This window comes from Quercus lobata, chromosome 1 (genome assembly GCF_001633185.2).
Source record: "Quercus lobata isolate SW786 chromosome 1, ValleyOak3.0 Primary Assembly, whole genome shotgun sequence".
Lineage (NCBI taxonomy): Eukaryota > Viridiplantae > Streptophyta > Magnoliopsida > Fagales > Fagaceae > Quercus > Quercus lobata.
In genome coordinates this window covers 36,477,468-36,495,401 of record NC_044904.1, presented here as the reverse complement: position 1 = coordinate 36,495,401, position 17,934 = coordinate 36,477,468, and the positions used below count along the sequence as shown (strand labels likewise).

Sequence of the window (17,934 nt, the reverse complement as noted above, 5' to 3'; positions counted from 1 at the left end):
TTGCATTATTGGCGGTCTTTAATTTCTTCTTTAGGTTATCGTCACATTCCTTGATGTAGTAAATCCAAATTACATTTCAAATATGCACCCTGGAGATAATATACTTATTGTTTGTCATATCTGAGTTTAGGGACAGTGTTGTTGCCTCTTATTGAGGTTGTTGAGTGGATTGAGTTTGACACTAGTATACCAGTTTGATGCAGTCATTTCCAGAGTGGGAGTTAGGCATGTTTGATTTTTGATACTAGTAACTCAAGTCGAGGTAGGGATGAATTGTGTTGGAGGCTAACAAAGGAATAAAAGGTTTGTGGATCATTCCTTCTACAAAGCATGATAATAGGGACTATAGGTGTGAGGAATCCTAATAGAGTATATTGAGTTAAAAGGTCCCAAAAGCTTTTTATTGTTTATTTATTTATTTTTGTGTGGACATTTGCTTGGTAAAATTTTGATGGTTGAGAATCTGAGGGAAGAGAAATTATTGTAGTCTGGTGTTGACGTGCTGCCTATGCAAGGGTGGTGATGCGACAGTAACTCATCTCCTACAATATTGTGGGAGACTTTTGGTCACTATCGTTATCCTTGTTTGGCATGCATTGGTGATGCCTAGAATGGTGGTGTTCATACTTGTGTTGGAAGTTTGGCTATCATGAGAGTTGTAAGGTCTAGAAAATTGTTCTCCTGTTTTATGTTAGAGAGAAATGCTCAAACTTTTGATGATGAACTAAATCTGAACTCTAGCTCTAATAGTTCTTCTTGCTCTCATAAAAAGGGGGTAGAGAGTGAGCAAGTTTAACACCCACTGAGTGTCTGCGTAGTGTACCAATAAAATGAAAAAAATTCTACTCTACTACACTGGTTTAAGTTGAAGGTCTAAGTATGACAAAGACATATACCTACATACATTAATGTAAAGAGGTATTTAAAATAGATATTTCATCTTTTGCAATATAGATTCAGAATATATAAACTGCTGCATTAATAATGATTTGTTAAGCATCCAAAATAGTTTGAAGAATGCATTGTTGAGCAGTAAGGTTCTATTTCTGTGCATTCTAAGTATATCTTCAATGATTATGGATTTATGTAAACTTAAAAGGCTTATTTCCTAATGTAGTTACTCAAATCCTTGTTTGCCATTGCCTTCATTATATCATCTGCACTACACCATTTCTCACTGCCTCACTTAGCTTCCTCCACCCCCCCCCCCCCATGGTTTTTTTTTTGTCTTTGTAGCTCCTCTGTCTTTAATCTTGAACTTCTTAATGTTGCAATTGTTTGTGCCCGCAGTTGATGATCTTCTAGCTTATTGTGAATGCATTCATTTCTTCTTCCATCTTTCGTTATGTTGCTACTTATCTACTCAGTGTCACCATTGATCAATTTTATTTAATGTTGCTTCTTAACCATGTGTATACTACCCTTCTATCCTTTGAAAATGAATTTAATTGCTTGTACCAGTTAGAATTTTATACTTGATCTCACTTAGGCCTCGTCAATGGGCCGGGCCGGGCCGGCCCGATCTGTTTTTACTTGGCCCATGGGTCTAATGGGCTGGGCTTAACGGGCTGTTGACTAGTCAATGGGCTGGGTCGGGCCGGGTTAGATGGAAAAACCTTAGCCCATGGCCCTACCCATGGGCAATGCCCATTTGGGCTTTAGCAGGCTGGGCTAGTGAGGTGGGTTTAATGGACTACCCATGAGCATTTTTAACAGGTCTTCAATGGGGTTATAAAAATTTAACCAAAAAAATTATAATTATATATTATTACAAACTATCAAATTGAACAATTAAATCTACTAAAAAGATTCTATTAAAAAAAATACTAAGACATACCTCTTAAAAAGGTAATAAAATAAGATTAATTAACTTTTATTGATAAGAATAAATAAGTACATTGAATTAAATATCAACTCTTAAAGGAAATATTTGAAGAATAAAATATCAATTCTTAAAGGAAAATATATAAAGAATCAAATATCAACTCTTAAGGAAAGAAATTCTTCCAACCAACGGTGAAGCTTTTTTCTTTTTTTTTTTTTTTTTTTTTTTTTTTTTTTAAGGAATTTCTTCTATAATTGTAACTTGTAAGGAAAGAATTGGAATTTATCAAAGGAAAGAATGACTTTCTTTCCAGAGGCACAGAGGTAGGGCAACAGTCATTTTAGTAACTTTGTTTTAAAAATCAAAGCTACTAGACTAATACCAAAATATATATTTATTATGCATATTATATTACAATCATTCCAAGTATTTAGTGGTTAGGTGTGTGGTCTTAAAGTTTTTATAATGTCTAAAGTTCAATCCCTCACCCACCTAACCTCCAAATTATTTTGTTATAAATTTTGGGCAATGAGTCAGGCTAACGGGTCGGGCTACTGGGCTGGGCTAACGGGCCGGCCCACCGGGCACCCATGGGTAAAGAAACCAACCCATAGCCTGTCCCATTGGGCTACTGGGCTGCCCACGGGCTTCAATATTACCGGGCTGGGCTGCCCATTAGCCTGGTGGGCTAGCGGCCTACTGGGCCAGCCCATGGGTCATGGGCTATTTGATGACCCTTAATCTCACTTGGAGTTAGAATCCTTGGTATATATGTTGTTGGTGATCATAAGTTGAATTAGGCAGCTTCAAGGAGTTTTGAGTTGAAGTTAAAACTTGCTACATGGTTTTGAGAGATATTGGGAGTGGATCTTTCCTTTGAGGAGCATTTAGTAGTTTAGAACTCCATGAAGAGTGGCTTTTTTCAATTGGACAGCTGCATTGTGAAGATTTTAACAATGGAAAACCTTAGAAAAAGGAGAATTGTTATGATTAGTGTTGCATGTGCAAAAATGGTGGGGAGACAATGGATCATATTTGTCTTCACTGCAATATAGCTAGAGCTCTTTGTTTTCTGTTTTGTTTGTTCAGGGTTAGGCAGGCTATGCCTAGATCAGTGGCTAGGCTTGCTGACTGGGACAGTGTGATAGGAACCCTAGTGGTATGATTTTAAAGGTTGTTCTCCAGTGTATCATGGGATACATTTGGATAAGGGAGAAATGCTCGGACTTTTGAGGGTTGTGAGATATCAATGTTGAAGTTGAAGCATCTTCTCTTTCATGCTCTTCATGGTTGGGTGACTACTTACAATTTTTTTCTTTAATTTGCTACAGTTCCTTGAACTTTTTCTTCAGGAGCTAGGAATTTTCTCTTTGGTTGTTCCCCTTTGCATACTGCCTATTTGGTAGGTTCACTCTCCACCCCACCCCCCCCCCCCCCCCCCACCCCCGGCGGCGGGCCACTTTATCTAATATTAGTCAATCTTGTTGGCTATGCAAGCGAGAGATTCCTGGGGAAGTCTTTCAAAAAGGAATGAGCGTTTTGCCCTAGCAAAGATGCACAGGAGAAATTTGGCTAACTAGGGACATATTCCAGATGACAGCTCAACCGTTTAAAGAAATGGTCCATTTCCATGTAGAATATTCAGCCATGTCATCATCCCATGTGGAAAAGTTGGCCAACTCATCAGGCCCATGTACATTATCCGGCCATGTCAGCATGCATGTGTTTTGTGGAGTAGTCATGTTGAAATTCCCTACATCAGAGAATTTCATTGGTGTTGGTCACTGCTTTTATGAAATACTTTTTTTAATTTTCTCTAATAGCATATCTGTTTTAGACTGAATTACAATTGTATGCTCAATGTTCAGCATACAATAAAGTAAGCGTAGAGTGATAAACTTGCTATGGATTATTATTGTTACTTTTAGTTCATTTTTCATGTCAAGTTGCCTGCATGCCAGTATCCTTTTGCAGAATAGCACATTTCTTTCAATGGTATTATAGTGTTGATTTATTGATTGATGTAGGTAAATGACAAGGACCTTTCAAAGGAGTTGTATAAAAAGTACAGTGCGGTGAGCAATCCTTTTCCTTTTAATCCTTTAAAGTGGGGAGTTGAGATTATTCAGAGCTTGAATAATAAAACTTGCTTAATCCTTCAAGATCATATGCAAAATAAAGGGAGGCTTACTTTAACACAAAATCAAAATATTTTAGGAGAATATGAAAATATAAGTGCAATTTTGCTTTAGATAGAAGATGCTTCAATTAATAAATTGAAAATTACTAAAATTGAGTTGTATTCAGATAAAAGTTTGGAAAAGTGACCTAATTGTAATGAAATGAGTTCCCCATACCATTAATTATAAGTTCTCCTTATGTACATTTTTCCTTATACTGATCTTTGCTATATTTTGAGATAATCATTTGTACTTCTACTATTAACAGATTCACAGGCGCAAAATACGTGCTTGGCAGATGATATGTGTCTTATCACGATTTGCTCGTCAAGATTCACTTGGGCAAGTTGCACAAAGCTTGCACACATCCCTTTATGTGCGTAAATTTTGCTTCAGAACAATTCTAGTTCTCTCCATTAAATATTTTGTACAAATTTAATTTGTTTCAGGAATTTGGTCTTGCTCTTGGAATAACTGTTTCAATTATTTTTATTATATTTTCTGTATTGTTTTTATGATTTGTTAAATAAGTTTCATTTTTGCTAAAAACTTTCATGGGAGCCCTATTCAGACGTATTTTCCATATATCTGCTAAGAGTTAATATCTTGTGGCCATATGTATATGTCATGAGCTCCACTTTTGTGTAATTCATTTTCTGTCTTTTCTAGGTTGGAGTCTATTAGCTTGCTATAGAGGCAAAATGCTTGAAGATTTAATTTGTATTTGCCATTCCCTATAATTATGCTAGTTTTTTACCAAGTGTTAAATTACTAATTGTCCCAAAAGCTCAAGCTGTTAGAAAATGTTGAATTTAATCATTTGATCATAATTCTAACACTTTCCTTCACATGTGGACCTGAACTCCCCCTTAATAAGTGGGGTCCAACACGTGGGATTTTTAACATTTTAAATGGGAGTTAGCATGGAGACAAAAGTTTAAGTTGTTAGGAAATGGTGAATTTAATTATTTAACCATAATTCTAACAGCAATCATGCTTTCAATTTGGCTTTCCTCCCCCCCCCCCCATATGCACATTTGCCGATTTAAACAGCTTTATCATATCCTTTCTAAGGCTTCTCATATCCATGATTTTCTCCTCAAGGAATGGGAAAATGGGTTATAAACTTTCATAGGTGGTGTTTGACTATTTATGTGATGCTTCTCATACACTGCTCATCTTTTATATATATATATATATATTTGAAAAAAAGATTTAAAAAAAAAAAAAGCAAGCAATGTAAATAATATTTTTTCATTGTTTTCCAATGGCAGCTGGTCATTATCAATCCTAGAATGATGTACAGCTTGCACTACATGCAGTGACTAATCTTTGTCAATTCCAAAATTTATTTTTTGGTTTAGACACAGTTTAACCTTTGTGAGCAAGGATGTGATTTTAAGAGTTGGGGAATTAAGGGTTGTTTGACTGCAAAATATTCATCTCTCTCTCTCTCTCTCTCTCTCTCTCTCTCTCCCCCTCCTTTTTTATCAATAATGTGGTTGCCTAGAATATCATTACCTTGGATTAAAGAAGAGCCAACCTGATTGATAATGTTAAGCTTGATGTGTGTTATATATCTGCCTTTGATGGGAGTTAAAATGCTCATGCATGATTGAAGCTGCTGAATCTGTACTCTATTATGCTGCAACTATCGTCAGTATTGTTGTTGAAGAATTTTAACAATTTTCCTTTGTTATTTGGCTTCTTCTTGCAGAGAAACAATTTACCTGCTGTCCGGCAATACTTAGAGACATTTGCAATAAATATTTACTTGAAGTTTCCTCCATTGGTAAGGAATTTTCTATTGCATTGATAAGGCAAATACACCCAGCCGTTTTCATGGGTATTGTGAAAGACGGGAAGGGAAATCAGCTACCTTTTTTTTATGAAGGCCTGTCAACTTTTGAAGCTTTAGTTTAGCAAAGTTTTTTTTGTGCATGTATCAAAAAACTAAAAACCAAATTTATATTAACTATTTGCTTATTTTGTCTGCACTTAACTTGTTCTTCAGTTTTGTCTTAAAATATTTTTGCTTGGTAAATTGACTCACACCCTGCAGGATAGAACCCATGACCTCTCACCCACCCCGTTGGTCAGTTTTGACAAAAAATATTAAGAAAGAGTACTTTCTTTAATGTTTTTTGTTGACTTATAGGGTTGGCTATTTCTTTTGCACCATACTATCCATCCAAAATCAAGCCTTAGTCTCAAAACTTAGGGGTCGGTTATGGATCCTCTACAACTAATTAGGGTCGGCTATTTCATTTACACCATTCTATCCTACCCAAAATCATACTCACAATCACCTTCTTAATTGACATTTCCTTTATTATTACTCTACTAACAGTATTTAGGTCTTTCTCTATAATTCCTTCAACTTGAATCAACTCACTCTTCCTCATTGGTGCATTAATCACTCTACTCTACACATGACCAAACCATCTAAAACGACTCTCTCTCATCTTTTAATCAATAGGGGCCACCTCTATCTTTAAGAAAAAAAATTTCATTCCAAATCCAACCTTTCCGTATATTTCTACTTATCCATCTTAACATTTTCATTTCATTTTATGAATATGTTGCTTCTTAATAGCCCATCATTGGCTTAAAAAGAAAATAAAGAACATTATTTATTTTATGTTAAGCAGGTTGTGGCTTGTGTTAAAGCTAGCTTCACTGATAGAAAACTGTGAAGCTATTGAAGTGGCTTGTGTTAAAGCAGGTTTTTAATCCATCCCACATCTTATGTGATAGAAAGAAAAAAAAGAAAGATTTTTAATTCTTTTTATGTTATTACCAAAATATTGTGAATGTCATGTTTGTAGAGTTTGTGTCAATGAGTTATTTTAAGGATGTAACTCTCACGCCTGCTTAGATTTTTAATTTTTGTCCTTACATGGTTTTATGGACAATGTTTTGGCACCTTTAGTTATTGTTTCATCACTGCCTTTATAAGATGTAGGCTTCTCTTATTAATTCTTGCATTGTTATTTAATTGACAGGTTGGAGAGAATTTAGTTCCTATACTACGAGATTATGACATGAGGCCCCAGGTAAATATTGTGTTGGGACATTATGGGATCATAAACTAAAATTTCCTTTGCAGTTTATATGGTTGGATGGCAGAATCTACTACTTTGCACTTTCATACCTTTTGGATTAATAAAGTTTTTAGCGTAATTTATTTTTATCTTTTTCTTTTTATAAAGTTGACTCTCTCTTGTATACTTCTTATGTGCTTTGGTTGCATCCCTGGGTTTTTCTTTATAATATTTACTTGTTAAAATTTTTTTTTATTACAAAGATAATAAAATGGCAAGTATAATGACAATAAGAGTGATGAGCCCTTTGGCAAGGGCCGCAAGGCATCTGTCTTTCTCTTACTCTTGTTTGGCTATGAAAGAGTGTAGAATTTATTCCTTAAAAAGTACAATGCCATCATGATGTCATGAACAGCGAAGTGCTTCCATATGACTATGTGCAGTACGAACACTTGATGCCTTTCCTTAATTTTTCCAGTTTCATTGTCTTGACTTAATTCAAGGATGTCAGTGATGATCTTAAACTGTACTCTGTGATAATGTATGTGATATTAATCATATTACTACGATGGGCTCTAGATATGACCTAAACTCAACTTAATGAAGCCTTAACCCCAACATTTTGGAGTTAGCCAGATACTATGTAATGAATAAACTATAAAGTATCTCCCCCCCCCCAACATTTTGGAGCCAGCCAGATACTTCGTAATGAATAAAGTATCTTCCTTTTGTTTTTCCTTTGATTCCATGCATTACTGGTTACTTCATTTTTTCTAAAATTATATAATTGAAGAAAATGATGCTGTAGAAGTGCTGGTTTTCAGAATGATACCTAGTAGGCTCCCTGTATTCAATATGATTTTCTGCTCTGTGGTTTAGAGCAAATTTTAATCCTGACTAACTTCATATATATATTGTTGGCTGAAATGGTACTGTCATTGCTCAGAGTTATTAATTGCTTGAATTTTAGTAGTCAACACTAATTGTGGTACTCAACATTATCATCCTTGTTGGACATCAAATGCAGGCACTCTCTTCTTATGTATTTATAGCAGCTAATGTCATCCTCCATGCATCTGAAGCAGTTCAATATAGGCATTTGGATGAATTACTTCCTCCTATAGTTCCATTATTGACATCACATCACCACAGCTTACGTGGTTTCACCCAGGTCAGTTTTTGTGAAGCTGGTGAATCTTCTGTTATACAACTTTAGGAGGGTGGGGGGTGGAGTTCTTATTTATGATGAGTCTTTTTTGTTCTTGCAGTTACTAGTATACCAAGTTCTTTGCAAACTGTTTCCTACTTTGGGTTCTAGAGCCTCTCAAACAATGCCTTTAGAGAAAAGATGCTTTGAGGATTTGAAATTATACCTGGCAAATAACTCTGATTGCAGGCGGTATGATATTTACTGATAGTTTTTGGACCTTATGTTTCTGAAAAGAATATAATTTGTTAGACCATGAACTTTGTGTGTTAGCATGCGTTTGTTAAGTAACTTATGACAAAACAAAAATCTTTCATACTACATTTTTTGTATGATAGCATTTCATTTGATCAATTAACACCTACCTATTTTTGTCAACAGTCCAACACCTGCTTAATTTTTGTGTTTTTGTCTTTTTAAATCACTATCCTTGGCATGACAACTTTATTCATTTGTTGTACTTTGAATGACATTGGTTTCATGGGTTGTGCTAAGGATGGTGATTCAGATGTTGGACCTTTGGCAAGGAAGTATCATTGTCAGGTGAACTAAGATTTGGAAAACTATTCCCTTGTGTGTAACGTGGAAAATTTGGCATCAATGGACTAGCTAAACTTGGTTGGTGTTGAATGTCCTAATCATGTCATCAAACAATCAGTGTTGAGAAGTTTATATGACTGGATGGCTGCCGTGGGTGGGCAGAATGCATTCGAGTTCTTTAATTTAAATTTTTAGATTTATGGAATTTGAGATCCTAAGCTTTTAGGAGTGGTTTGATCTGTTTGTTGTATATTGACCTATCTCCTCTTCTAAATAACATTTTTTTTTTTAATCCTATTAACAAAAACCTCGATAGACACATGACAGAACCTCATGCCTAATAAAAAGCCCACTCAACCTGAGGTTTCTGTTATCATTTTATATAATTAGATTTCCATCATGGGAAATTTGAGTTATTACTTTTTATGTTAAAATTTTAGGTATGGTCATGATTCTGGTTTATATTGGGGGAAATGTGCATAGATATATAATTGTTAAGCAATATTAATTCAAAATATTTATTAACGAAATTATTGTTGAGAACTAGGGGTAATGCAATTGGGTGGGTGACCACATCTCATAAAGCGGATGTCACCAGTTTGAATCCCTCCCCTTTGTCCTCCCTTGGGGTTAAGACTTGATTATTAAAAATAAAATAAAAAATTATTGTTGAGCCTGGTTGGTGTTTTTGGTGGTAGTGGTTAGAAGTTGGCTGTGATTTTCCAAATGGTAGTATTGCTTAATAAGCAACAATCTGATAAATCCGATAAATCCGGATGATGCATATTTTGGAATCTAACAATTGTTTTAAACGTTTGATTCAATGGAGATGCTGCTTCTAGAACTACTTAATTCCCATTCTGATGTAGTAGAGCAGTCAGATAAAGTGACTAGGAATCCTGGAGCAAAATTTTTATATTATTCATGGAAATTCATGTGATATCATACCAATAATCCAGAAAACTTAAGCTCATAGGAAATTCACTTAATAACTATTCTAAGCTCCAACTTTTATATGGGCCCAAACTCCCCCTCAATAATGATCCCCAACACATGGAAATTTTTAATTTTTAGAAGAGTGGTTGGGTGGAGACAAGTTTTGAATAGAAGACCATGTGGCACCTACTCTGATAACATGATATAAAATATCACTAATCCCAAAAGTTAAAGTTGATTGAAAATTATGAATTTAATCACCTGACCATTGTTCTAAAAGTATAAATGGTTCCATATCAACAACAGAGAAAGGAGCCTAGTAGAATGACCCAAATTTGTATTTCAATATGTATTAGCTTGTTTTGTGTAGTTCCATTTTGGTATGTGATGTGGATTTGATGCAGTCTATTGAGGGTCAGTGAGAATGATGTCTGAAAGTTTGTAAATGGAAGTATAGCCATTACATATCCAGCAGAACTGCAGTTCAATTGTATGTGCTATGAATGCAACCTCAATTCCAAAGTCTTCATTTTTCTTTTTGGGAGGTCTTCTTGTTTTTCAAAATTATATATTTTCCTCTTTCATAACCCCAAGGGTTAGCACAATCGACTGGGCACCATGTCTCATGAAACTGGGGTCACAGGTTCCAATCTCCCCTTCCTCCTCCCTGGGGCCAAAACTTACTTATAAAGAAAAATACTTTTCTTTTTTGTTTTAAGTGCTATAGAATATAATGTCAGTTTATAAAACATGGTGTACCTATGTCGATTGCAATTTTTAAAACACCAGGGTATTCATATATTTTGAAGAACTCTGAGCAAGGCCATCTTTACTGTCAGGCATTAAATACATGGCAAAAACCAAGTGCCTTGTCCATTTTTTGTAGTTCCCAAATTATGATTCTTTTGCATTTTTCAATGTAGACTTTGACTTTGGTGGGTTCTTCAGATAGATTTCTAGGTAGTCACAGCCTATAAGAGAGATTTTGGTATTTGCTTGTCCCAAAAATATAGTTGAATTACCTAATGATGTTATTGGTTATATATACCAGAGTTATATTGGCACACTTTACTTATAGTTATGTTTAAACTGATTGGCTTCTTTAGTTTACTCTTAAAAAAATGGGAAGAGAACTAGTTGTTCTTCTATATCTGATAAATTGACAGAAAAACTGATGTGTAAGCACGTCTAGCAAACAGTGTGAACATGTTTGTAATTGCTAGTAGGAAGAAAAGCATAACTTGAGCCAATAAAAGCATAGCTGATAGGCTCTTTTGATTTCATGCCTCTAGTTATACATATGCTTTGTAGAAAGCTATTGACATAGTAGCTTTGTTTGATCCTATTTCAGCTTACGAGCATCAATGGAAGGATATCTTGACGCCTATGATCCCAAAATCTCCGTCACTCCAGCAGGAATTTTCATCAATCGGGTTGAGGTACGGGATTTCTTTGTTTAAGTTTGCAATTCTATCCTTTTATAAAAGAAGCATAAATAGGAGGTATGGGGAGATTATAAACCCTTTTATGATCCTGTAGGCCAATACTGTTAAAGAAAAAAAAAAAACCCTGTCAACACTGTAGGCAAACATGAAGCAAAAAGAAGTATAGCAAATAGTCTCTATGGTCGTAGTAATAGGAGAACTTAGAACACAGTTGCATGAGTTTGAATTACCATGCAAGCAGTAATGGAATATTCTTTCCTCCTTGTAATTAGTAATGATGGTTCTGGAACTTAAAACTATATCAGGTAAAATATCTGAACCCCTAAGGAAGATATATGCACCAAAATATGTTTTAAAAAATCCAATAAAGAAGGCTTCCATCCTAGATTTTAACTTTTGACATGTTTTTCACTTATATGATTTGTTTCATGAGGACATGGTACCCAATGATACAAATGTACTTTTCTGTTCTATTAATTTAAATATCTAAGGTACTTTAAATTTGAAGGATATTTTACCTTCAAAAAAGCAATAGATCTTTTTTTTGTCATTATTATTTCTTTTAGAACTGTAAAACTGCTGAGAGGGGCAGTTTTATTTTTTTCCTTGAAGTACAAATCTGGGTATATACTTTATTTTCATATTGCTGAACTATATGAATTTTTTTTTTCAGGGGTTTTCTATAATCAGTTCATGTCATACAAATTTATTGTTCTTTCAGAAAATTCAAGTTATAAGTTTAACGTTCAGAAAGAAACATTTGGTTAACCTGGTACATGTAGGGACATGGCATCATTTGTACAAACACTTCCATTTCCATGTTAATTTTTCAAGATTGTATGATGATGTCCTCTGATACCTAATTCCTAATTTTCTGAAGCCAGTCAGTAAAAATTGATTGAAATGTGTCAATATTAGGCATCTATCAAACATTGCAAGTGAGTTCAGCATTTTTTTCTCTACATTCTGTCTTGATAAATTCACTAAATGGAATCCATTATTTTTACTAGTGCTGCTTCATGGCTATTGAGATATTCTCTACATTTTGTAAATAATAATTTCCAGGACCCTACTAAGTGGGACCAGCATTTGATAATATCCCTTTTAATACTTTGTCTCTAAATTCTTTTTTTTTTTTTCCCTCTCTTTTGGGTCTGTGTTGAAGGAACTCGAGTTCGAATGCGTCCCAATATCCCTTTTGGAGCAAGTACTCACCTTCCTAAATGTAAGAGCTTGATCACTTTTTACTGCCATCTTTTATGGGGTTTGTATCTCATTTACAGTGTTGCAGGATGTCAGGGAAGATCTTAGATGTTCAATGGCAAGGGATGTGGTGACTATCAAGAATGAGAGCTTAGATCCTCACCGCATGGATCTATCATCTAATGCCAAAGGAGAAAATTTGCTTATCCAGCAGCCTAAAGATACTTGTTTGGATTTTCAAAAGAAGGTTACTCTCTCCAAACATGAGAAGAATGAAACCAGTGTTAGTTCCTTCTTCGGCAACAAAGAAATTTATGAACAACTTGTCGGTATGTATAATTTCATGTAGTTAATTAGAGGGATGAAGAGGACGCAGATAGTTGTACTATTCTATTGTTTGTTAATACTCAATTCATTCAAGCAGAAGCACATCACCTATCCTACTTCGTTATGGACATCACCCTGCATTAGATAATATTACTATACCATTCTAGCTGTCCTGAACTAAACTGCTTAATATATTTTCCTCAATAAGATCTAGATAAAGATCTTAATCATCAAAGGTGGGCCTTGTTATTGCTTAATCTTCATTATCTTCTGGTGTGCTAACTCTTTGCTTCCCTTTGTGGAGAAGAATGAAGAATTCTGGTGAAACCCAGCATGAAATGGGTACGAGTATCCTGCCTAGATATACTCCCACACGAGATACTGTTTCCCATTCCTTGTCATCCACTGTTTGTTCTGTGTTAGTGGAAGCTTTGAGACCAAATTGTTTTTAAAAAAACGCAAAACAATAAAATAACAAGCAACACTTGACAGAAAATTCAACATGGTTCGATAAACTCTATGCCTATATCCACGGGCAACGCCAACAAAAATCCACTATCAATAACTTAAGCTCTCATTAACCTCACAAACATAAACTAACTCAAATCCCCAATACACCCACAGGTTCTCTCACACTAACAAACTCTCTATTTATAGGGACTACCATGTTTCCCTACTTGTCATTTTAGGACTATCACTTTTAATAGGATCACTGCACCTCTTTATTATTCTTTTAGCCTACGTGGAATTCCAAAACCAATAATGAAATCTCTAGACTTCTGTCATTGGCTGGACTTGATGAATTTCCACCTCCATTCCTTGAGGTGTCTTCACTGGTACTGGCGCTCTCTTTGAACCCCTTTTGTGGGTAGAGGAGCTTGCCGTGCTTCACCATGTCCTCAACAAGAAATTCAACAAATCTTTTTGGCAGTCTAGAAGTTTTAAGTGTTGCATAGCTGTATTGCTAATGAAAATTGTTATCTTTCTCTTCTAACGAAGTTCACAACTGCACTATGTGAAGCAGAAATGGAAAAGGATGATCAGCTTCTAGATCAGCTGTTGCAGTCTAGAAGTCTGGCTATGGAAAGAGTAAAAGCTAGTCAGCAAACTTTTATCCTAGTAGCATCACTACTTGATCGTATACCTAACCTTGCTGGATTGGCACGAACATGTGAGGTATGTTATGGTGCTCATAATACTAGGTTTTTTTCTCTACCCCCAGCACCCCCTTTTTCTCCTCTCTTGAGTTGTTTTAGAATATTTCCTAACAGTTTAAGCTTTTGGGATAATCGGTAATTTAATATATAATTAAAACAGGTGATAATGAGTCCAAAACTTGCGTTCATTCTCCCTTCCTTTTTCAATGTCAAAAACCCATATCCTGGGCCCCACTTATTAAGGGGGAGTTTGGGCCCACATGTGAGGGGGATTGTTAGAATATTGGTTAAACGATTAAATTCGCTATTTCCTAATAGCTTAAGCTTTTGGGACAGTTGGTAGTTTATCAACGTATACTTCTGCCATTTCATGTTTTGGCAGTATTATTATCTCACTCTTCTTTTTTATGCCAATTGTTGTTCTTTGCAGGTATTTAAGGCATCAGGATTGGCCATTGCAGATGCAAATATATTAAGTGATAAACAGTTCCAACTCATCAGGTTTGATGATAATCCAATACCCTACATTTGAAGCTCTTTATATTCTATACCTACATTGGATCTTAGTTGGATCTGGAATATAATCTCTACATCATGTTTGATAAATGGCAACTCTCTCATAGAGAATCTTTCTCATTTCTTTCCTATAAAACTTATTTGAAATTTAAGGGTTGAGTACCTTTGGAATTTGAATTCATGTCAACTAGCATGGGGTTTATCATAATGAAGTGATTTAAACTTAATAAGGTATAATAAAGCAGCAGGATAGCAGTTTCAGATGTGGGAGAATCACTTAAGATTGAAGATTCATGTGATTTGGTCTGTTCTGTTGAATATTTATGTTTTTTTTAGGGATAGATACCTCTTCTGTTGAATATTTAAGTTATAAATCAGATACTTGCATCACCTCTCAGTAGTCTCAGGTACAAGCTAACTCGCTAGATATAGTCTTATTCTAATCTGCTATATTGTTCAAAAACCCATACAAAATCCACACATTTGGTGTGTTCTCCCCTCTCACATCAAGGTTTCTATATATTATTTCATATTCATAGCTTTTGAAGTAAATATTCTTACAATTTTTTGGCCAGTCATTTAAGCCCATTGTTTTGTTTTCTAGTGTGACAGCAGAGAAGTGGGTTCCTATCATAGAAGTCCCTGTGAATAGTGTGAAAGTTTTCTTGGAGAAAAAGAAACGAGAAGGCTTCTCTATATTGGGGTTAGAGCAAACTGCAAATAGTATACCTCTTGACCAGTATGTCTTTCCCACAAAGACAGTAAGTTGTTCTGCGAACTCAGACCTTCCAGTTCATTTAATATTGAAAAAGTCAGTGGAACTTGATGAAATACATTACGTACATCTCTATTCGTCTTACATTCTTATTGTAATGGTAGTAAAAGTAGGTTCACCTAATCTGTGCTCATAAAAGAGGGTAAAAAAAAAGCTTACTTGGGTTCTGTTGGTCAAGAGGACAAGGGAGTAAACTTTGCAAATTTCTTCTCTTCCCCTTTTCAATTTTCCAGTTTCAATTTTACATTGGTGGAAGTGCTTCCATTTAATTTGTTATAAAATTGAAAATTTCATTCAATTCTCTGTATATTTATTGTTCTGGTCATTTCATCATTTTGTCAGGTCCTTGTCCTTGGGCGTGAAAAGGAGGGTATACCTGTGGATATAATACATATTTTAGATGCTTGCATTGAGATTCCACAATTGGGAGTTGTTAGATCTCTCAATGTTCATGTCAGTGGTGCCATTGCTCTCTGGGAGTATACTCGGCAGCAAAGGTCCCAATAGATCTTCGTTAAACACAATGCTGTCTTTCAATTATAGTTAGGGATTTTCTGGATGTAATGTCTCAGCAGCAAATGATTTTACAAACCACATGCTTCCTTGTCTTTGTATCTGATTCATATATTGATCCATTTGTGAATATTTTTTAATGGCGCTGTTGTCATTGTTGGCCTTTTTGACAATAATATGTGGATTAAACAATGATAGAATGATGGAGATCTAACAATTAGATTCCATTCTTTGGCTTTGTTTAATAAAATTCCTGTTTACTCATCAAAATATATAATGCCAAAACCAATTCAGGTGACTAATTGGTGTCACATTTGTTTTGATATGATGTATTGATGTTGCTTCATGATATTATCAATAACATGGTCCAAATTATTATTGTTGTTGTTGGCCTTTTTGACAAATAATATGTGGATCAAACAATGGTAGAATGATGGAAATGTAACAATTAGATTCCATTCTTTGGCTTTGTTTAATAAAATTCCTGTTTACTCATCAAAATATATAATGCCGAAACCAATTCAAATGACCAATTGGTGTCACATTTGTTTTGATATGATGTTGCTTCATGATACTATCAATAATATGGTCCAAATTATTGGATAAATTTTATTTTTTAAAGGACAGAATTTTCCTTCAAACCAGTTTGGATTAAAGTTTCTTCTACTCATTACATGGCAATTGGAAAGACTATACTTTTAGTCAAATGACTGACTTAAAAGTCATGTGATTTGTTTAAATGATTTAATGAATCATAAGATTTGATACATGTAAATGGTCTTATAACCATCAAATAAAAAGCCTGTTTAGAAAGACCATCTAATTCTCGGGAAAGGATCAATTTAAACATAATGTTTTGGAGAAGATTCCACCAACATAATATAGAGAACAACTTTGTCCGTGTCCTCAGGTTTTCTGCTACAATATCCATCACAATGTCAGATACCTATGAACGCATGTTTGTTTGTTTTCATCAGCATATGTGAGAGTATAATTGCGATGGTCAGTGAATCCCTTCTCTGCGTTGATTTCTAAAAGTTTATTGCACTTCTGTGGGCACTGAAATTTTTGTACCTAACTTTCTTTAGCATGGAATAGAACAAAATTCATAAGACAAGGAAAAAAAAAAGAAAAAGAAGTGGTTTTATTGTATATTATGGATCACATAATCTATAAACATAATGAAAAATTCGATTCTGACAATTTTTTTTTTTACTTCCATTCTATTAGTTGCATAATACACCCTGTAGATTCGTATTCATATAAATGATGCTTCACCTATTCTTTTGTAATGTTGAAGACAGTTTTGAAATAAATCCCTGCTTCTTTTGCCCCTGAAAGAAAGAATTCATTTGTCAGACCAAAAGATTATGAGATTTACACTACATGAAATTCACTACTTATCTCACCGCTAAATCTTTCATGACATCTTTAAGCGTATTGGTTTTTGATCCACGGTGTTTCTTCTTCTTTCTTTCTTTCCTAGCTTTGGAACTTATCAAAGATCTGAAGAAGTTTGGAAGCAGGATTTTCCAAATGCCAAGGCAAGCTGGTGCTCTATCTTGTTTTCGCTTTCTCTGAAAAGCGACAATCTAACAAATCAAAATTGAAAATAAATACTCAATTACATCCAATGTTAGCATCTTCCTAAACAAGAAAGCTTATAGAAAGTAGAAACAAATAGATATTGAAGGGTATCAAAATGGTTAAGTTGACATTCTTCCTTCTCTGTATGAAATATTACAAAATTCTACATGCAAAATTGGCCTAAGGGCCTTATAATATAATTGGCACCTCCTAGTATTTCTAATTGACATGTTCAAGATTCAAATTCCCCCTTGGTGTCAAATGATTTATAAATAATAATAAAAAATAATAAAATAAAAACCTTGCCTTTCTGTAATGATGCATCAACCAAATATTTGTAATTAAAGGAAAATGGTAAATGATGCAATCAAGGATTTAAATGCAGCCTGGACCAAAGATTAGGTATTGTAAGCAATAATTATGATGCCAAAAGGCTTGTCCTAGCTATCACAATATATAGTAAATGATTTAGGATTTGTGGTGGGGGTTGAAAACTTTAAATTAGTTTAACGGATAAATTGTAACAGTACGTTGTGTGCACAAATAAAATTGACAAAAGAAAACACACACAAAAAGAAGCTTTGATAAGAACGCTAGGCTAAGTATATAGAATAAATATAAGATACAAGGTTGTACTTGGGTTGAAGGTTGCTGGTTGTGGTTGCTGGATGAAGTTGGC

The 17,934-nt window shown here is 34.6% G+C and overlaps 1 protein-coding gene across 1 annotated transcript in view; it reads left to right on the top strand.

Annotated features, from left to right (window-relative positions):
• The window catches only part of LOC115988906, a 29,811-nt gene extending 13,841 nt beyond the window's left edge, over positions 1-15,970 (top strand). The window contains exons 3-15 of the mRNA XM_031112546.1: positions 3,853-3,900; positions 4,274-4,381; positions 5,723-5,797; positions 7,011-7,061; positions 8,077-8,220; positions 8,318-8,448; positions 11,084-11,171; positions 12,343-12,402; positions 12,469-12,709; positions 13,732-13,883; positions 14,295-14,365; positions 14,985-15,141; positions 15,498-15,970. Coding sequence (XP_030968406.1) covers positions 4,304-4,381; positions 5,723-5,797; positions 7,011-7,061; positions 8,077-8,220; positions 8,318-8,448; positions 11,084-11,171; positions 12,343-12,402; positions 12,469-12,709; positions 13,732-13,883; positions 14,295-14,365; positions 14,985-15,141; positions 15,498-15,662 — 1,413 coding nt within the window. The 5' untranslated portion in view covers positions 3,853-3,900; positions 4,274-4,303 and the 3' untranslated portion in view covers positions 15,663-15,970. The remainder of the gene's footprint in view (positions 1-3,852; positions 3,901-4,273; positions 4,382-5,722; positions 5,798-7,010; positions 7,062-8,076; positions 8,221-8,317; positions 8,449-11,083; positions 11,172-12,342; positions 12,403-12,468; positions 12,710-13,731; positions 13,884-14,294; positions 14,366-14,984; positions 15,142-15,497) is intronic.
• The last annotated feature ends 1,964 nt before the right edge of the window (positions 15,971-17,934 follow it).